Source organism: Lupinus angustifolius, chromosome LG20 (genome assembly GCF_001865875.1).
Source record: "Lupinus angustifolius cultivar Tanjil chromosome LG20, LupAngTanjil_v1.0, whole genome shotgun sequence".
Classification (NCBI taxonomy): Eukaryota; Viridiplantae; Streptophyta; class Magnoliopsida; order Fabales; family Fabaceae; genus Lupinus; species Lupinus angustifolius.
The window spans coordinates 1563434-1584147 of record NC_032028.1 but is presented as its reverse complement, the minus strand read 5'-3'; the positions used below and the strand labels follow the sequence as shown (position 1 = coordinate 1584147).

Below are 20714 nucleotides of genomic sequence, written 5' to 3'. Positions count from 1 at the left end.
TCTTATTCGATCTCACATATTATTTATTTTATAATTTATTATAACATAAAATAACAATAACATCTGTTTTTTCTTTAAACATCATTTTTATTTGGGGCCTATAATATTTAAAAAATTTCACTTCTTATTTAAAAATAAAAGTTAAGAAATAAAAATGACATAATGAAAAATAAATTAGGAATATTCTTATTCTATTAAAAATAATCTAACGATAACTAATGTGGTCGCTGTAAGATGAGATTATGACTGTTTTCTATTTAGCCGTTGGATATTATACCTATGGTGCGCTTTTTTAGATGTGTGGTACAGATTGGGGTGGGAATTGGGAGGGTATTCTTTTTCTTTCTTTCTACTTTTTTTTCTTCATTTAATTAACTTTATAAAAATATATTTTTCCAATATAGAATAAGACTTTGAAGGTAATGAAAAATAGAGAGAGTTTATGGGTGCCCTAAATAGAAGTGAAAATTACCCAAGGCACGTGGAATCTCAAAATCGTCATTTTTGGTTATAAAAATATTAATAAATCATTATTTTGGAAGGGTTTTCACCACTCCTAGGTCCTAGATGATGATTAGCCTAGTGGCAACAGTTATGTCAAAGGGTGAGAATAAGGGGCTCAATTATATGGATGAAGATATTCTATTAAAATTAGCGTGCATATTTATGTCTCAAGCTAATCGAAATGTCTTACTTTATTAGTAAAATAAAAATAAAAATTTATTTTTTATATTATTTGGTGTTATTGTATTCGATAGAGGATCCTGTCCCAAATATATTTAGTAGTCTTATACGAAAGATCTTAGTAATATACAAGTAAGTGAGATCTTGAATTTTCTAAAAACATATACGTTGGATCTTCCAAAGAAACCTATTTTAATTAATTGACTTATGTATTATTATTTTTTACATAAATCACTAGTACCATATAAATAAATTAATGGACGGAAATCATTCGCAACAAAATGATTTTGTTTTTCTGTTTCAAACCAATCAAATATATATGATAACATGTTACCTGAGTTCCTAAGATATTTTTGATGCACATTTCCTTTATACTCCATTTATCCACACTTTATATCATTTCCTTTCATTCATTATCCAAACTAGACCTTCTCCTAAGTGCCTTCATGTAACTTCCTTTCCATTTTTGTTGTATTTTCTGTCTCCATGCTTTCTCACCCATCTTTGTACATGTCTCGTTGCATTGCACTGAACACTTATCCTATATAATATCATGAATGATCATTTAATAACTTCATTTTGCAGTGCCTCTGAAACTTACATAAAACTGTTACTTTGCAGGTTAAATTCTCTATGCACATTGAGCCATACCTTTATAGAACCAAGAGCTTGCATGAATGAATTTGAATGGAAAGCAAATGATTTAAGTGGTGTGAGTTTAAAGAAGTTCAAAAGAGACAGTGTTTACATTGACAAAAATGGCAAATTAAGAGACTTCAATCACAAGAAAGTGTCCAGGAAAAGATGTAATGTTGGAACACAAGTTTATGTAAACTTGTTCATTGAAATATTATTTGTTTCATCATGTTCTTAAAGTGTGTAAAATTTTCTCTGGCTAGGTGGTTCTTTGAGAGGAAGAGGATGGAAATTTGGTTCTGGGTTTGTTGATGGAATTTTCCCAGTGTTGAGTCCCACTGCAAAGAAGATTCTGGATTATGTTCAAAAAGTTATGGATAATGAGAGTATTTGGGGTTCACTTGATATGCTTCCTCCATCTCATGACACATGGGATGATATTTTCACTGTGGCTGTTCAACTTCGGATGACAAAACAGTGGGATTTAATCATTTCGGTCAGAGACAAAACTTATGCTACTGTTTATCCTCTTCAATTTATTTGTGTCTTGCTTTTTCAGGATTATTCAATGGAACTCTTATCGAGACCAGATTGTAATAAGTAATTTTGCACTTTCCAAGGAAAATCTTTTAACAACTTGCTTTATCAGTATCTACCTTTCTGCTTCTATCAAATTCACTTAGTACAATATTAAGAATGAATGTTTTCTTCTCTTCCCTCTTGTAAAGTTTCATTATTGATATAAGTTTAATCATTCCTCTTGTAAAGTTTAATGATAAAAGCAAAATATATAAGCTTAATCATTCCCCCTTCAACTCTTATCAAAGGATTTTACAGTTGAGTTAGCTAAGTTATCTTATTATGGGTTTTTCTTGTGGATTAATGTTGTTGGGAATAACAGAAGCAAACTATGTACAGATATGTAGATGGATACTGTTTAGAAGCTCCTTCAAGCCAGATATAATCTGCTATAATCTACTCATAGATGCTTTTGGGCAAAAGTTTCAATACAAAGAAGCAGAGGCTACATATCTACAACTTGTTGGGGCTAAATGCATTCCTACTGAAGATACTTATGCCCTTCTTATTAAGTCCTACTGCATGTGTGGACTGCTAGAAAAGGCCGAAGCTGTCTTCGCCGAAATGCGAAACTATGGCTTCCCTTCAAGTATGTTCCTCAATCAACTTCTTCACCCTTATATGCCCAAAGATAAACATGATAAAAGATTGAGAGATCTTTATCCATGTGATGAGTAAAAGAAACATATATGTGGACTAGTCAAGATATTGAGTTTAACTACTTATATGCACTATAACTATTAATTTTTACAGAATGCTACTAACTGAAACTTGGAATACTTAACACATAGTAATAGTTTTCAATCCATGACCAGATATATAATATTTACATGTGTCTTTTTTTGTCAATCTACTTTATTTTCATAACACTGTTACTTTCTCTTCTGTAGATGAGTTACATTAGTAATTAGTATAGATACTAATAAAAAGCATGTATAGAATAAGAAAAGGGAAATATGCTATACTTTTTTTCCCTAAACAAATGTAATTTCATTTATAAGACTAGGTATGCTGTATCAGGTTTTATGCAGGCTTTACTTTATAAGAACCAATTATTTTGGACAACTTAGATATGCATCCATTTATGATAACTGAAAATTGATCTGTTAAAATTTCTAACCATTTATCAGAATGAATAAGTCAGGTGCAGTTGTATACAATGCTTACATGAATGGATTAATGAAAGGAGGAAACCATAGCAAAGCAGAAGAGATTTTCCAAAGGATGAAGAGGGACGGTTGCGTGCCATCTAAGGAAACTTATACCATGCTAATAAATTTATATGGAAAGGTGAGTTTATTAAGGTTCACTTTTTTTGTCTAAGAGATACAGTCAATTAGTACCCAACCAACAATAATAGAGGATACATGACTAAGAATCTATGCATCATTGTGCAAAAACAAAAGAATTTGACCGAACTAGAAAGTCGATCTAATTAGGAAGAAGGTAGTCTTGTGCCTCAAAGGTTTGGACCCTTGATTATAGCCAACATGGTGCAGGGAAAGCCTAAGATCAAAATCAGATTGTTTTATTTTCCTATTATGGGGTAAGTGTAATATTCATAGGTATTCCTAGATCACAAATATCCAGTGTTATAATGATCAGTAAGATGTTACTTTTACTAATTTTATATTTCATATTTGGGATTATTTTAGTAAATTTTGTGTTCCTTGATCATAATCTATAATCACCCTGTGGTTTATGTTATTTATGTGATATTTGCTCTTTTTTAGTGTCACTTATTTTGTGTAGTAGTAGTAGTAGAAAGGAGTCTAAGCCATGACCAATGATTTCTGCTTCAGCTAAAACTTCTCTGGCAGATTATGATACCTGAAAGTAAATGTGTGATGTGCTTGAAAATGCAGTCATAGACTCATAACAATAATTCAGCCTTTACTTCACATTGGTTATATGCAAATAACATTTTATTCTGTTATTTATTATGAAACTGGAATTTTATGCAGGCTGGTACATCCTACATGGCCTTAAAAGTGTTCAATGAAATGTTGAGCCATAAGTGTAAACCAAATATTTGCACATATACTGCTCTGGTGAATGCATTTGCTAGAGAGGGACTATGTGAGAAAGCAGAAGAAGTATTTGAACAGATGCAAGAAGCTGGGATCGAACCTGATGTATATGCCTATAATGCCCTCATGGAATCTTACAGGTTGTTATGGAAGAGGGTATAAATTTACTCTTGATTGATGAATATATTACCCTTTAAGCTGTTTTCTGTATCCTCTTGGTCTTTCAAAGGCTGTTGGAACTGTATATATGAATAAGATAATAATCAAAACCATAATATTTTCATATGTTCTGCCATAGAACTTAAGGAATGTTTATGAAAGAGATATTTCAAAGTCCAATTCTTGATTCAATTCATGCCCCTTGTTGGGAGGAAAAAGAAATCCTTCTAGATTCTCATTCAATTATAAGGAGGGATACAAATCTTAATATAGCTAAAATCATAAGACCACCTTTATTTTACAGTGGAATGTATAACTTTAGCTATAATAGTACTTTCTGTTACAAATCATGTGGTCTTATATGAAAAAATAACAGATTTTTCTTCGCCTAACAGCCGCGCAGGGTATCCTTATGGGGCAGCAGAAATTTTTTCATTAATGCAGCACATGGGATGTGAACCTGATAGAGCCTCTTATAATATCTTGGTAGATGCATATGGAAGAGCAGGGTTTCAAGATGGTAATTACTTGCCAAGGAAAATTATCATTTTGTTACTACCCTATTATGCATGTTATCTTTCTCACCCTTTTGTATGAAAACAGATGCTGAAGCTGTTTTTGAAGACATGAAAAGAGTGGGAATAACACCAACAATGAAGTCACACATGGTACTTTTGTCTGCCTATTCCAAAATGGGTAGTGTGAGTAAATGTGAGGACATTGTTAATCAAATATGCAAAGCTGGCCTGAAACTAGACACTTATGTTCTGAACAGCATGCTGAACTTGTATGGAAGGATAGGCCAATTTGAAAAGATGGAAGAGGTTCTAACAGTGATGGAAAAAGGATCATACATAGCTGATATTAGTACATATAATATATTGATAAACAGGTATGGACAAGCAGGATTCATTGACAGAATGGAAGAACTTTTTGATTTGTTGCATGGCAAAGGGTTAAAACCTGATGTGGTGACTTGGACTTCACGCATTGGATCCTATTCAAAGAAAAAGCTTTATGTAAGGTGCTTAGAACTATTTGAAGAAATGATTGATGCTGGTTGTTACCCAGATGGAGGAACTGTTAAGGTACTCCTTGCAGCATGCTCTAATGAAGATCAGACTGAGCAAGTTACTACTGTGATTAGAACAATACACAAGGGTATGAAGCCTGTTTTGGCAGTATAAGTTGTTTGAAATTCAGATGGAACTAATCAATGTTGTATGAATCATTAATCATTGATGCACTTTATTTCATAATTCTCCCACCCATATTACAATTACATTTGCGAACAAGAATATATTGACAAATGACAACAATGTAAGTAAAAAAATAAAATAAATTAGGTTCAAAAATGTTTTTTTGCAGATAAATTTAGTTTTAGTCCATAAACATTTTCTTTTTTTAGTTTTAGTCCTTTCATTTTTGAACATTTTACATGTAGATTTATATCTTAAGCTTTGGATGGAAAATGGCAGAGCAAGGATGCTACACCTCTCATCAATGTAAAATTATAAACGCATTTTACTTGGAGGTACAGTCAATTCTGGCCATGTAGCTACTACAGAAGAACAAAATTTGTTTAACCATGTGCAACTTCATTTTGCCCATAAAGTATATCACTTCATTGAAAGATAAGTAATACAAGAAAAATATTCATCATTATTATTATTATTATTATTCACATAATGAAACATGAGGATAGCAAACTCTATAAGATCAAAGATCAAATTGAAGTTCGATAAAATAAAGTGAAGGTAAAATGTAGAAAGAGCTAATAACTGTAGCATCTTGCACATACCAATTACATCTCAAAATAACATGTAGAAAGAATATAGATTGCAGGAATTGAGAATGATTAGCTACCAATCTTGATGAAGAACAAAGGACAAAAGGGACTGTAAAGCTCATAAGCTGCTGTAACTAATGCACCTCTAAGGGATGGGAAACACCCTTTTAATGTAATCTGTGAACTACTACTGTCTTTTCAGTTTCTCACTTTATAACATACTCCAAGAAATAATTAGGCAAAGGTTGCAGTAGCACCTTCTTTGTGGTCACCAAAAATGCGTTGCCTGAAGTCAGAAACCATTAGAGGGAGACCCTTGCGAAGGTCCACCTTGGGTTCCCAGCCAAGTTGCTCCTTGGCCTTACTAATATCAGGCTTTCTCTTGTGTGGGTCATCCTCTGTGTTGTCCCTATACTCTATCTTTGCATCTGGGTCTATTGTTTCTTGGACCACCTACATCACCATCAACCACATAGCTTGTCTTAATGTACATAATATTGATACATTCAATTAATAAGGTTTACCATGTGAGACTGAAACATCACTCTTGTCAAAAATATATACATTGCGTCCTATTCTGTGCACAAACATGATTATTAAGGTCTGATGGCCAGGCTTCTCTATTAGTCTAGTTTCTTATTCAACTTTCCCCCTATAGTAATTCAAAATTAATTATGCAAAAACACAAATTTACCTTGGCAAGTTCAAGCATGGTAAATTCCCCTGGATTTCCAAGGTTGAAAGGTCCCACATGTTCTCCTTCCATAAGGCGCATTAGACCCTCCACCTGTAACAGCAATAAAAAATATCACCTTAATACAGCAATAAAAATTAAGAAGTGGGAATATGTCTTCCGACCCAATTTTTGTTTCAATTTATTTTTCTAAAATCCCAATTTTTGTTTCCCTCTACTTTACCACTACATTTTTTTCTCTTTTTCTACTTCTACACTCAAATAGAAATTATAACACAGATATTTGAAAATTATGTTAAAAAAGATTACATATATTTTTTCAAAAAATTGATAAAAAACATAATTAAATTTCTTGCTCAAGACATAATTATTATTATGAGAAAAAATGTATGAGGTAACATACACATCCAATACATCATCTATCATTATTATTCATGTTTAATCATTGTTGACTCTTCAAAAAATAATTCAAATAAACGTTTAACACAGTACATAGAACTTATTATTCCAATATAACAAGGAGACTTAATAATAACAGGGAAGGGATACCTAATATCTAATTTTTTTATAAAAGTAAAGAAAAATGCTTACCAAATCAGAAACATACTGGAAACTCCTAGTCTGTTTCCCATCCCCGTATACCGTCAAAGGTTCTTTCCTTAGAGCCTGCATTAATGGCAGCCAGCAATTAGAGATTAATAACAAATACTAGTTATTGTCCATTAATTCATATAAAAAAAAAGAAGGGATTCATGCACCTGAGCAACGAAGTTACTAACAACACGGCCATCATCTAAGCACATTCTGGGGCCATAGGTATTGAAGATTCTAGCAATTCTAACCTCAACACCTGCTCCTCTATGGTAATCCATGGCCAATGTCTCTGCCGTACGCTTACCCTCGTCGTAGCAGCTTCTCACACCTGTCACATCCCACACTCAATCAAATAATCAGAAAATGCATTTATGTTTTTTTATGCAACCATTTAGACCCCAACCACAGTTACCCTTAGTTAAGTGTTCCCCATAAATCATGGGTTGATTGATTAAACCTTACACGTGTTTCAAACCTAACAAAGGACTATTAGAAAAGTTTGAATGGGACTCCTCTTAGAAAAGTAGTATCAAAAAACAAAAACAAAGAAAAAGTCATATACACACTTATTTTCTTGGAGGATCCTTTCTGTTTATGGAGAGGCAAATACATGTTTTTACACATGTTTTGAATATCAAAAGTATAATTTTATTATAATCGAAGGATATATATGTCATTGAAAATTGTATTTTCCTTTATATTTTGAAGCACTTGTCTCTCCATTAATAAAGAGGATCCTAAATCAGACCCTAAAGTTTGTTGTTAGAAAAGGAAAGCAGACACACCTAATCAGAATTCAGAGGATGGGTTGTGATCATTACTAAAAATAATACTTCATTATTACTTTCCTTAAGCTATTTTCAGTAAAATAGAAAGGAGAGAGTAATTACTAACCAATGGGATTGACGTTGCCCCAGTAAGTCTCCTTCTGAGGGTGTTCCAGAGGATCTCCATAAACCTCACTTGTACTGGTTAATAAGAACCTCGCCCCCACTCTTTTAGCCAGCCCCAGCATGTTCAATGTACCAACCACATTCGTCTTGTATAAACCAATATAATTAAGGACTCCATCTTCCATAATTAATAAGGTTTTCCTAATCTATCTACCTTAAAATCACTATATATCGCATTTTATTTTTGAAAATATCAAATAATTAATACCATGCTTCAAATGTAATTTATGTGCCATTAATCTTCCTCTCTCCTCTACTATCCTTACTAACGTTCCAACACCTTCATTCTATCATCATTATTATACAGTGCAAATATAGAAAGTCAATCCTATTACAGAATTTATTACAGGTAAGGTTCATATAGATAAAATCAACTAGTTACTGGGTATTTGAAATGTTTTTTTGGTTTCTCACGTTATCCTTGCACTGGAGTCAATACTATCCTAGTCGGAATATACACATAGAGCTAATTCTCCTCGGGTATTTTTCCATCAAATATTTACTATTTGAACCAACACCCGTTTTGTTATTTGAAATGTTTTTAATCGTATGCATATGATTAGAAAAAACCATAAAAAAAACTCTCTAGAAAATAAAAATGATGATTATATAGTAGTGTAGTAATAAAGGATATGATAGTCTTAACCGGATTGAATTTGTAATGAACAGGTGAAGCAGGACATGCAAGATGATAGATCTGATCCACTTCTAACAAAATAGGTTCAACAACATCATGTCTAATCAATTCAAATCTGGAATTCCCAAAATGATGCATCACATTCTCTTTTCTCCCTGTGAAGAAATTATCCACCACCATTACACTATCCCCTCTCGCAATTAACCGATCCACTAGATGCGACCCTACGAAACCAGCACCACCGGTTACCACAATTCGAAGCCCTTTGCGTTTAATCCCTAACGGCACCTTCCCTACCGAATGAAAACCAATCAATGGCCTTGGCTTATGGTCCCACTGGTTCGATTCGTGGTCCATGTACGAGATCGGAAGCGGTTCGTATAAGGAATTTGAGGTGGGTGAGTTTGATGGAATGAGGAGGAAGAAGACGGTGGCTATGGCAACGCCGATGAGGATGAAGAGGAGACGCTGTTCACGGAGGAGGTAGTGAATCGGACGAGTTACTGAGTGCCATTGTTTGTTGTGTTTGGGTGAGTAATCGTCGTTGATGGGTTGGGTTTCGTGGCCTCTGAATATGAGTTCAGAACCCATTTGTGAATGGAATTATCGTTCAATGTTGTTGTTATGATATGGGATTGATTTTTGTGAGTGAGGTTGAGGAATATGAGATCGGAGATGAGAATTCAGTCTCCGGCACGGTGGTCAGATTCGGGTGGTGGTGGTGGTGGTGGTGGTGTGGTGGTGTGTGAGTGGGTATTTAAAGTGTGAGGGTAAAGGATAAAAGGACAATGGGTTATACTGGAATGACGGAACTGTCCTTATTTGGATTCAAAAGTGAACAGGTATCGTTTGGTGCAAGCTTGCTCTGTTTAAGGTTACTCAATTTTTATACTCCATCCTTTGCTTTCTTACTTTTTATAAAATAAATAAAATACTTCATTGTTATTATTTTATGAGTAAACTACATTCGAATTTCATGAGTTTTGCAGAAATTACATAAAATAATTTTTTTATTTTTAACTATACAAAGCATTCTAGTTATATATATATATATTATAATTATCAATACAGGAAGATGCAATTAACTGACCAAAATAATTAATAGACATCGACTCTTATATTATTTGAATTTGTCTTCATAATGTATCATATTTTATTTAAAAAATTAAATTTATCTTTCCAACATAAATAGTGAATGTGATGTATGGATATAATTATGAGTGTTTTTATGTGAGTTTAAAAAAATATAAATTTATGTAATTTCATTAAAACTCAGGAAAATATGTATGTCTAATTCAATCTTATTGTATTATATTTTTCAAAATTAAAATATAATATTATCAATTATAATTAAGATAAAAATAATAATAGTGGAATAAACTAGAAGTTAGGGAAATTGGTAATAGTATAATTAAAAATAATAATAGTAATAGTGGGATAAACTAGAAGCTGGAGAAGTTGATAATATAAAGAAAATGATAGTAATTTATTATAAATAACTGAATGATTTCTTTAATTCTTATAAGAGAATGCAATATTTATATATTATATGTATTGGCAGTATAACAATTTTTTATAATGTAAGTAAATCATTCACAATTAATATATTAATTATTATTGACTATCAAATAAAATTAATACAAATTAATTATAAATAATATACTAACAATATAAAAAACTTTACAAGAGATACTGTGTAGAATTTTAAATAAAAAAAAGATGAGAATCACAATTAATGCAGGGTGAAGTTGTGGGTAATGAGATTTTTAAGGGATGGTGGGTTTCAAATAGTCTCACAATGCTGAATTTATTAAATTCTGAAGAGGGACTAGCTCGTTTTGACTTTTGGAATTGGAATTGTAAACCAAACATAATATCTTTTCATTATTATTATGGTCGGTCCTACATGAATGGCTTGTAGCCATCGCTTATTTCTCTATTATTACTAGTAGGGTTGTACTTTTAATTTATATTTTTTACTCTTAACATGAGAGAAATGAAGAATTTACATATTATGTATACACAACTCAATACCATTAATAAGAATTTGATAAACATATATTAAATAAAATTTAAGATACTTTATAAATTTAATATTATTACACATGCGGTACTTGATTAGCTTAAGATAGATAAACAAAGTTATTTTGACAAAGATGATTTCTTTTCAAAATGAAAAAGGAGGATAAAAGAGTTGACAAATAAGTAATTAATCATGTGATTAGTAATTTATCACTCAAAAAGGTTGAATTTTATTATTATACATGGAAAACGATATATTCTCTTATAAATATTCATATATGATAAATTTACATATATCACAACATAATATTTTTTACTAATAATTATTTTATAAGTAAAATATATCACTTTTTATATATTGAAATTTATAGAAGGATATATCATTGATTATATATATAATATATGAGCATATTATGTTGATTTATTTATTTTGGATATTATATATTATGATTTGGTCAAAGTTTGGTTAACGCAAAGGACACTTTAACATATTGGGAAAAAGTCAATATAAGGTTGCCCTAATTTATCCCTGACCAGTCCTCAAATATAAATTTAAAGCCAAATGTACATTATAGGTTATATATCGTAATCATTTTAGTTGAGTCACTATACAAAATAGTTTATACTATTGTTTTAGGTCACTATAGTTCCATAGTTTCATGGAGTGACAATTAATTACTTTGAATTTTTCTTTCTTTTCTAGATATCCTTAGTTAATATCACCTGCCCTAGTAGACCTAATTTGATGGGACTGAATGTATATGATCTGGTTTTATCAATGAGATGCATAATATTTTTTTATACAATAAGATGCATAATATAATACAAAGTATGATTAATATAATGTATGCTCATTTATTTGTGTCACCTCACATTAATAGAGTTTTTTAATTGACCAACAATACAGTAAATTTAATTGAAATTCCAATAGATTATTACTTTTAGACCGATACCACCCGAGTTTTAGTAAAATTACCCAAGTCATCCTCACTTTTCTACGTATACGCAAACCCCGTAATTTTTATATTTTCGTTACACCTATCACCTCTGTATGAGAAATAAATGTAATCATTTAAACAAAAAATATGATTAATGCAATTAAGTTAAACAAAACATGATATATTATGGAGATAAGTTCAAATAATATACAAATCAACATATCTTCATTATTTTTTGTTACAAAATGCACCAGCAATTCTAAAGAGATATTGTTTAAATCACTCTTATACTATATCATAACAAACTAAAAATAATAAAGAAATATTGACTCATATATTATATGGATTTGTCTCCCTAATATAACACCGAATTCCCATTTACGTAATTTTGTTTTTACAAATTCGGTAAGAGAGTGCACTAGATTTTTATGGCAATCATGTGCCTATTTCTACTTCAAATCCTGAGATTGTGGGTTGTGGCAATGTGACTTTTACCAAAGTGGTAGTAATCCCTAATGAAAGTGTTTGTCTGTTTGCTTAAGAAAAACGATTATACTTAGCACAACCACTATTAATATATTAGGAACTAGGTACTATCCAATTTCTCATAACTACTTATATGGGGATGTTATATCTAATTTTAGAACCAAAACTTGGATAACTAACTTTCCCATTTTTGTTTGTGGTTTGAACTTACTCACAAGGTTAACGTAATTGAAGTGGGATCATAAGGTCCACGAGGTGCCACCAATAAACCAACTTTTCAAATGAACTAAACCTTTCCATATTTGGCCAATTCTCCCACGTGGATCATAGGACGAACTTATTATATTTAAGTATTAACTCACATTTGACGTTTGTTTGAAGGAAAATGAGTGATTAAAGTTATTTGAAATCGTTTCTATTTTCCTTGATAATGATTCTTTTTTACTAATAATACTAGAAATAATAATTATGGAAGCTTAAAAGGAGGAGCAAAGACCAATTTAGTGGGGGGACTTGAAGTGGTTTCAAAGTTCTATGCTTCACTAAAGTCATTTGAATGGAGATTACATGTCTAAGATTTAGTGTTTTATTATGTACAAATCATATCAAGTGTCAACAAGTTAAAAAAAAATCATAAAACCAGAAAATATTTTTTTCTTATTACTTATTATAATGTGACTCGCTTAGGACATGAAGATGTGAATTTTTTGGGACATGTAATCCTTGTTGAAAGACACTTAACCATGACTTCTACATGCAAAAATTTAGCTGTATGGGTAAGTAACACTTTTTCTTTTATATTCTTAATCACTTTTGCTGCTGAGTGTCCTGAACAATAATTGAGTATTTTCAGGCCAAAAACCCTTTACGTGATAAACAAACTTGTTAAGTGGTCATTACCTCCAATGAACGTGCACACATACCCATTTCAAAGCTAATTGGCCAAACTTCTAAGAAAATTTTGGTGGTAATAATAAAAACAAAAGAAGACGTTGCGTGAGTAATCATGTTGGGTTTTGATTTTACGAGGTCTCTTTCTACTTAACTACTTTTGTACACAATTTTGAAAATGGCTATAAGAAGTTGATTACTAAATTAGAATTGCTTATAAAAATGGTAACATGGTTTAACTTAATGCTATTAGAAACAGAATTTCTACTTGAGTTGCTTCCAAATGTTACATACTCTAGTTACCATTTATCAACTCCATTTGGCACAATCCTTTGGAACTAAATCAAAATCTTTTCATTTGACACAACTAAGAAGTTAGCTGAATAAGTTAAGAGCTAAAAACTGATAAGCTAACTACTTGTACAAAACTGTGTTTGGTTGGAGTTGAAAGATGTGAAGTGAGATAAGCCCCTAGCTTATATATATAAGCCATAAGCTATACTAAAATACGAGCTTAGAAATTCATATTTCTTGGAATAACTTCGCTCACCAAACACAAAAAAGTACTGTGTTTTTTTATCATATACTCTAAATGACTCCCTTATAAACACTATTAGTGGTGTTACAAAATACACACTCCTAACCATTACTTGGCATTGGTGTGCACTATTGTCAAACTGTGAAGTTGTAAAAGGCTTTTGTGAGCTCCGAGTCAGTACTGTATTATATTCCAAGCAGCAAGTTATTTGTTATACATAATTGATTATAAAAAAATGTTATACCGAATTTGATGCAGAAAAACCATGGGTTAGAATCTCCGCTAACTTTCTTCAATGCAAATCCTGGACAGCCTTATATTCCAAAACAAATGGTTTTTCAGATTATGGTATATGTAGTATATACCAATTATTACTGGATAGTCCAGCCTCTTGTAGATCAAGATTGAAAGGTTTTTTAGTACTATCAAGGGTATCCCCACCCTTGAGTAAGGAACTAATCTATTTTGGGATTTGTGACTGTCCCTCCCAACAATTGTCACTCACAAGAATCGGATTTTTGACCTTTTTGGTCTTTCTGAGAATCTAGCGGGCCTTGCAGCACTAGATCAATGCCTTGCCTTATTGGTGACATTGAAAGGTTTAATAGTTTGAAAAAGATTTTTTTTGCACTCTCCTATCTATCTGGGTTTTATATCCTTATAACTGTTTTTTCATTGACCCCTATGCTTTTCCTCATGCTCGTATCACTATAATATCTATATTTCCACACCCTTGGATTTTAGTCCCTGTAATTTCTACTCATTCAAGTATTGCACATGATTTTCCACAAAGAATCAGCCCCTATAATTTTAACTTATTAAAGGCTGAACACAAATGAACTATACAGAGCAAAGGAACAAAACTATAGGCACCAAGTGCAAATCCTAAATCAAAAAAAACTATATGGACCAAACTCTTGCACAAATCAATTTGAAATTCTAGTATTCAACTGCAGTGTAATTAAACAATCTTTAAAAACAGGTGAATTATATTATGCAATCATACAACAAATATAGGTAGACCAAAACTCTTAGCGTCAGCATTATAATGTGTCCTACATAAATTTGAAGGGCAACCAAGTATTGAAGAGAAAAGGCTACTACCATAAAAAAGAATTAAACCAGAAAATTTGAAGCACTCCCTAAAAAGGCATTGTCAATCCTACTTATTGCTCCAAAACAAAAACAACGAATAAGTAGAAACACTTGGTTCTAACCTCTTCTCTACTATTCTTATCCAGACTTGCGTAAAATCTCTTCAGAAGGAATTTCAAGTGTTGCTCCTGCATGATCTTTATCCGGCTTCACAACTGCAGCAATTAGTTTTTTATAATAGGTGAAAAGGGAGTGATAGTCTAAACAAGTGCAAGAATAATGTAATAAATCTATAAGGACACACTAGTTGTTGAATTCCTTTAGTAGGAATGAGTAGTTCCGACCTTAAGGAAGAGGTTCAAAGACGCGACTAAAACTGAAAGAAGAGAAAGGTTTTATCCTGGGTAGAGCTTTGGGTATTCGACTGAAGCCTTTGGAGGGGGCATGCGAGGCTAAAAGGTTAGGGGATGAGTGGAAGAAGAATTTCCCTTAGACAGGAGAGAACTCACCTAAGCAACATTGGAGCGAAGGCTACTCGACTACAGTAATTGGTTGGAGGGGGACACAACTACCTTTACGGTCTATTGAGAGCCCTGAAGTAAACTTGTGAAATGACTCCAAAACTCAACTCGGGACCCGAAGGGTAGGGAGACATAGCTACTTTTTGAATAAACTTTCGAAGTGACAAGGAATAGCATAATGGAGTGGAATAAACCACTCACCCACACTGGGGATAAGATTGAAAGTCACTATCCTTTACAGATGCATATAAGAAGTTTAAACATGTTAAATGGTAGCAAAATATATCCATGCTTGGTATATATGGATATGAGATAACCATATGTTGAATGGTAGCAAAATCAGGTAGTGACAGACAATTGGAAAACATGATTGTTATAATAATCAACATATAGAGTGGAAACTCGGCATAACGATAAAGTTGTTTGCCTTATGACTGATCGAGTATAGGGTTACTAAACATGTGGAGTGCAGTGAATAGAGAAAGAATATACCGTAACTACCGGCATCGGGATTAAGGTGAGCTTGGACGATCATGGTGGTGATGAATTGGGAAGCTTCGTTAGCCTCTTCGAGAAGCTTCTGGATCTCCGAATCGGAAGTAACGTTCTTATTTTCCTCGAACTTATTACGAACCTCAATCGCAGACCCCTTCAGCATAATAGTGTCGCCTGCAAATGTTTTACGAGTCGCTTTCAAAAGTGCCCTATACGCTCTCAATACTTCCCCTCTCCCCATCTCTCTCTCTCTCTCTCCTGCGTCGTGTTTCTGTTTTTTCACTACATTGCCACTACCCTCTCAAATGGGCCATTTGCCCTACCCAGCCCATTTCAAGACAAATTTTTCCTTTTAATTTCTTTAAACAATAATCATATAAGACGTCGATCTAGTGGCGTAAGACTCATTAAATTTATAGGATGATTAAAATGTTAATAGTTTAATCACTAAGAGTGACACGTGTTGGGAATCACATCTATTGTCCTCATAAAGTGTGTCACTACATATGTCTATCTATGATTGGTTGAAAAATATATTTAAATCAATAACAAGTAGTGACACATTGGGTGATACACTTTCATAGACCGCAGATATCCATCCCTCGTGTTGAGAGAGTCACACACCCTGAAAATACTAGTTCTTTATCCGTACAATAAGGAGATATCTTTATTAATACAAAAATATATTCCCTTAATTTAATAACCCACATTTTCCTCCTTCTTTGAGCCTCACTGTTTTATCATCTTGTCCATTAAACTAGATGTAGGAATGGGGGAGGAGTGAGTGGGGTATCAGAAGCAACATTGTGGAGGGATTAAATTTTATGGTTATTTAGAGGAGGGACAATATATTATAAGTATCCTTTTTTTTAGATTTTGTATTTTCACTGTACCAGAAAAATAAATTAATTTATGTTCACACACGATCACACATCAAAGATTGAGTGGGTAATAGATGAGATTTATTTTATCCTAAAAATACAATAGATCTCATAATATGGATGACATAGAAAATTGTGTAGAACTAATTTTATCCTCTGAGATTAGTAAATTTGTACAGTAGTGGTTTATCGAGAAAATGTGGATGACATTTATTTTCTTTAGAATGTGTATTTTCCTTGTACAAAAAATAAAACTATTTTACACACATAGATACAGTATTCACCTATTAAATAATGAAGTATGCAATATATGAGAATGTAATCACACAACTATTATAAGTCTCAACTCTCAATTCTCTAAGGAATACAGTAGATCTCACGATTTAATATGGAGTAACCCATTTTATTCTAATAAATAACACATACCTTCCAAAAGATCCCATAACTGATATAAATAATGAGTCAGGGTAGACATAAACTAGTGTGGGAATGTAACATAACACATTGTTAATGATTCAATAATTGGTCTCATGTTACATGATCAGTGTCTCTATTTTCTGTATTGGAGTTGCTACCATCCAAATAGTGCTGATAAATGTATGATATAAAGCCCCAAATAGCTAGAACTATAGAGATGGCAATTATGCCATTCATTTTCTCATGAAATATGAACACTGCCAAAATCGGAACAAAAGGCAAGCTCAAAACAGAGATCGAGTTGGAGAAGAGCGAAGACACTTCAAAAATCAGCCCGACACAACCAAGACCGAAGAGCTTCCAATTCACTGCTGTGAATGTCAAATTCAGCAGATACGAAGTTTTTCCCATTTCAAATCCTTCCATTTCTTCTTGCAACAAATTCCACTCTCCACTAGCAAAAAGACCCACAAGAGTAACACATGTAGCTACAAGAGATTCATATATTATCATATCCAACATCACTTTCGAAGTTTCTCTTTTTAAAACCTTCTCGAATGTAAGCTGTACAAGGGAAAGCACCAATGCTTCCCCGGCTGATGCAGCCACTGTGCATATGAGTCCGATCACATGATTTTTCTTAGAGACTTCACTCGAATGCTCAGTTTCAGTTTGAAACACAAGGAGAGTGGACGAAATAGTTAGAAGGAATAGCGAGTTTATTGTATAAGGCGTGAACTTCATCGAATTAAGGAAAAAGGAGAAGAAAGCATTGAAAGCTAACTGAGACGAACAAATGAGTGCATAAGTAGAAACAGGAAGGTACCATAGCCCAAGTGAAAAGAAATAGCATATTATTGCCTCACATAAGCCATAGGAGATATAAATGAATGCTACCAATAAAAAAGATGGCTGCTTTGAATGAATGCTATTTTTGGTGGTATTTTTTCGTGCTATTATGCAATAACAAGGTAGCAGAATAGGGAAACCAACATGTTGGACAAGTGATCCCATCCACTTGCTTTTTCCACCTTTTTCATAGTACAACCTTCCCAAGAGTGTTGAAGCTGAATTGCTGACCAAGACAAATACAGCATAAAGGGAAATTAGGAGCCAATGATAATATCTTTTTCGGCTATTCATCCTTGATTGATCTACCTGATTGTGAAGACTATTATCCTCAACCGGATTTGTCTCTTTGACTTCATTAACTGCTACAAAAATATATCAAAAGATCAATCACTTTAATAACATGCCATTCATTACAAAGTTGTTATATATACCTAAGGTTCGCTTCAAGACAACCCATTTCCTCTGAAGCAGTATCAGTTTCTTTCATTCTTTCTTTTTCAATGTTCTTTGAGAAAAAATTGTGTGCATCAGTTCTTTAACAGTGCATATAAGCAGCAGGTCAAGAACTGTGCATGATTTTCTTAATAGGAAAGTAAAGATAAAATGATGTTGCAGCACTTCTGAAGTAGTGGAGTGTATTTACTCACTCAAGTAATTGTTGAGCATTTGGTAACCATTGACTATAGAACAAGATTTTTTTCTACTATCTACATACATAAGTACTTAGAACTTAGATGTACATAGTTTCACATGATGTAGGATGATTAATTAACCTTATAACCACAACTAAAACATAAGTAGTTGAGTGCATTTAGGAACAGAACAATTGAACATGATCCTAACTAGGAAAAGATAGACATATAAACATTTCTAATCTGAAAGCAGAAAGTGATGTAACTGTTGGTAAATATTGAATATGAACATTAAACATACCAGTCAAGTAGAGATGCATTTTATGAGGCTCTGCCATGTAAAAGCTGAACAAAAAAACAGCAGCTATATTGTAAAATAACTCTTTAGCATGCAAAGCAAAACAGGTTAATATAGTTGACATAGTTATACATCAAACCAAAATTAATTCAGCCAAGTCCTTTGTGTTAATCTAAAGGTCAAGTAAGAGATTAAGATATATTTTTTCTTGAAATCATTAGAATCATTCATGGTTATTATCATCATCAAAAGAGGTACATAACTTAGAGCCATGCCGGCTAAAACTCTTTTGAAGTGATTGCGTGCTCAAGGCCATGCTTTTGACTAATATGATTGTTAAGTAGTGTACTGTTTAACCTTTGAATTACAACAAAGGACTTGGTTGAATTAAAAAAGGTAGGAGAATACTATATGAAAAATATACTAGATTGGTTTGCTTAGTTTGTTGAAGACTAATTAAAAAGAAAGAACTGATTTTTTGACAGAAGCAAAGGCTAATATCTTACCTTATGATATTAATTTTTAAAAGAAATGAAATACTAGTCATGACTAGTGACAACAATTTAATCATTTAGATATGGAGACAAGTGTGTGAACTAAGTTATCGTTTTACTAATTGAGTTGGTTACATGCAACACCATCTTAATTCCATACCATAATAAATAGAGTTCTAGACAAAATATTGAGTTTTGTATAGTTTCTAATGGTTTTGCTTGATCTCCTTTAGCCTCTTAAAATTAGACTAATATCTATTTGATTTATTTTTTTTATTGGAATTTCTAACTATCTTTTTCATATATGTTTAAACTACTTAAAGTATGACTATTATCATTTATATGGAAGAAGTTACTCCAACTTTTTCTTAGTGCATTCTTTCTTAATCTTGCTTGTTTTGGTGTGTCCAATTTCTTATTCATGTGTTACAGCCAAACATTCAATAACATATAACTAATTGGGAGTTAATATTTTTCTTTAAGCTTAAGTGACATACTTCTTATAAAATGAAATTGAAAACATTTTGTCATTTATTTCACATGCTTAAGTCTTGTGGTTTATATAACTCTTAATTTATCCATTTTCTCGTATGATTGATCTAACTTACTTAAATATAGTGAGTTACAATATAGTATTATTTTGCAATTTTTAATTATACAATAGAGTTTGTTTCGCTCTTGTTAAACCTATATTTCATATACTCCATCCTACTTAGATTTATTGGAAAATCATATACTTTTATAACTTCTCTCCACATTTCTAGTTTCCTAATTAATTCCCCTCTTTAGTCTCAAATTAGGACAAAATCATATGCAAAAAAACATATATATTGCGACACCAATTCTTATATATGTTCAATAAGCACACTCAAGACTAATGTATACAGGTAATGAGTCGGTGTTGATCATTGTTGTAGTCCTCTAGCAATAGAGAAATCTTCTCACACATTATCTTATGTTATCACATTGATTTTAACTGTATCATATATATTTTGGTTGCTTGAATATAGGCAATCTCAACACATTCATTCTTTAGAGTTCTCTATAATATATCACACTTTATCATATGTTTTCTCCAACTGACGAAAATTATCTATAAGTCTCATTTACATCTTGTGATAGCAAATATATAGCCTCATCCAACCTCCTTCACATAAAAACATATTCATTTTCAACATGTCCTAAGTTTGAATAAAATGTAAGACTGTATTATTTTTTTGGTACATAAAATACTATATTACACAATAACAACAAACTTAAAACTATTGAATATTTCTCTTAGAATGAAAAGAAAATACTTATAAGAAATCTATTAGATGCATCTTTCCTACACCGAGATGAAATATTCCTACCCTATGTGACCTAGGAACACCAAACACAAACATATATAACTAAGTGA

General features: G+C 32.2%; 4 protein-coding genes across 5 annotated transcripts; 1 reads left to right on the top strand and 3 right to left on the bottom strand.

Annotated features, from left to right (window-relative positions):
* Positions 1006 to 5378, top strand: LOC109336037 (pentatricopeptide repeat-containing protein At2g35130). Its single transcript, XM_019572381.1, has 8 exons — positions 1006 to 1132; positions 1306 to 1490; positions 1584 to 1816; positions 2239 to 2488; positions 3044 to 3189; positions 3864 to 4069; positions 4484 to 4608; positions 4692 to 5378. Exons 1-8 carry the CDS (start codon positions 1041 to 1043, stop codon positions 5273 to 5275), a joined length of 1821 nt encoding a protein of 606 aa, XP_019427926.1. The 5' UTR covers positions 1006 to 1040; the 3' UTR covers positions 5276 to 5378.
* LOC109336038 (UDP-glucuronic acid decarboxylase 2-like) lies at positions 5780 to 9627 on the bottom strand. Of its 2 annotated transcripts, XM_019572383.1 has the most exons (7): positions 9411 to 9627; positions 8753 to 9354; positions 8060 to 8207; positions 7330 to 7493; positions 7163 to 7237; positions 6572 to 6664; positions 5780 to 6330 (listed from the first exon to the last, which is right to left on the bottom strand). In XM_019572383.1, the coding sequence occupies exons 2-7, from the start codon at positions 9344 to 9346 to the stop codon at positions 6112 to 6114; spliced, it is 1293 nt and encodes a 430-aa protein (XP_019427928.1). In that variant the 5' UTR covers positions 9347 to 9354; positions 9411 to 9627; the 3' UTR covers positions 5780 to 6111. The 2 variants fall into 2 exon arrangements, with proteins under 2 accessions (XP_019427928.1, XP_019427927.1); XM_019572382.1 differs by lacking the exon at positions 9411 to 9627 and having other exon boundaries at positions 8753 to 9403.
* On the bottom strand, positions 14546 to 16059 carry LOC109336040 (mitochondrial zinc maintenance protein 1, mitochondrial). The gene is made up of 2 exons (XM_019572386.1): positions 15739 to 16059; positions 14546 to 14940 (listed from the first exon to the last, which is right to left on the bottom strand). Exons 1-2 carry the CDS (start codon positions 15980 to 15982, stop codon positions 14864 to 14866), a joined length of 321 nt encoding a protein of 106 aa, XP_019427931.1. The 5' UTR covers positions 15983 to 16059; the 3' UTR covers positions 14546 to 14863.
* Positions 16767 to 19025, bottom strand: LOC109336039 (probable purine permease 9). The gene is made up of 2 exons (XM_019572384.1): positions 18825 to 19025; positions 16767 to 18253 (listed from the first exon to the last, which is right to left on the bottom strand). The coding sequence occupies exons 1-2, from the start codon at positions 18943 to 18945 to the stop codon at positions 17151 to 17153; spliced, it is 1224 nt and encodes a 407-aa protein (XP_019427929.1). The 5' UTR covers positions 18946 to 19025; the 3' UTR covers positions 16767 to 17150.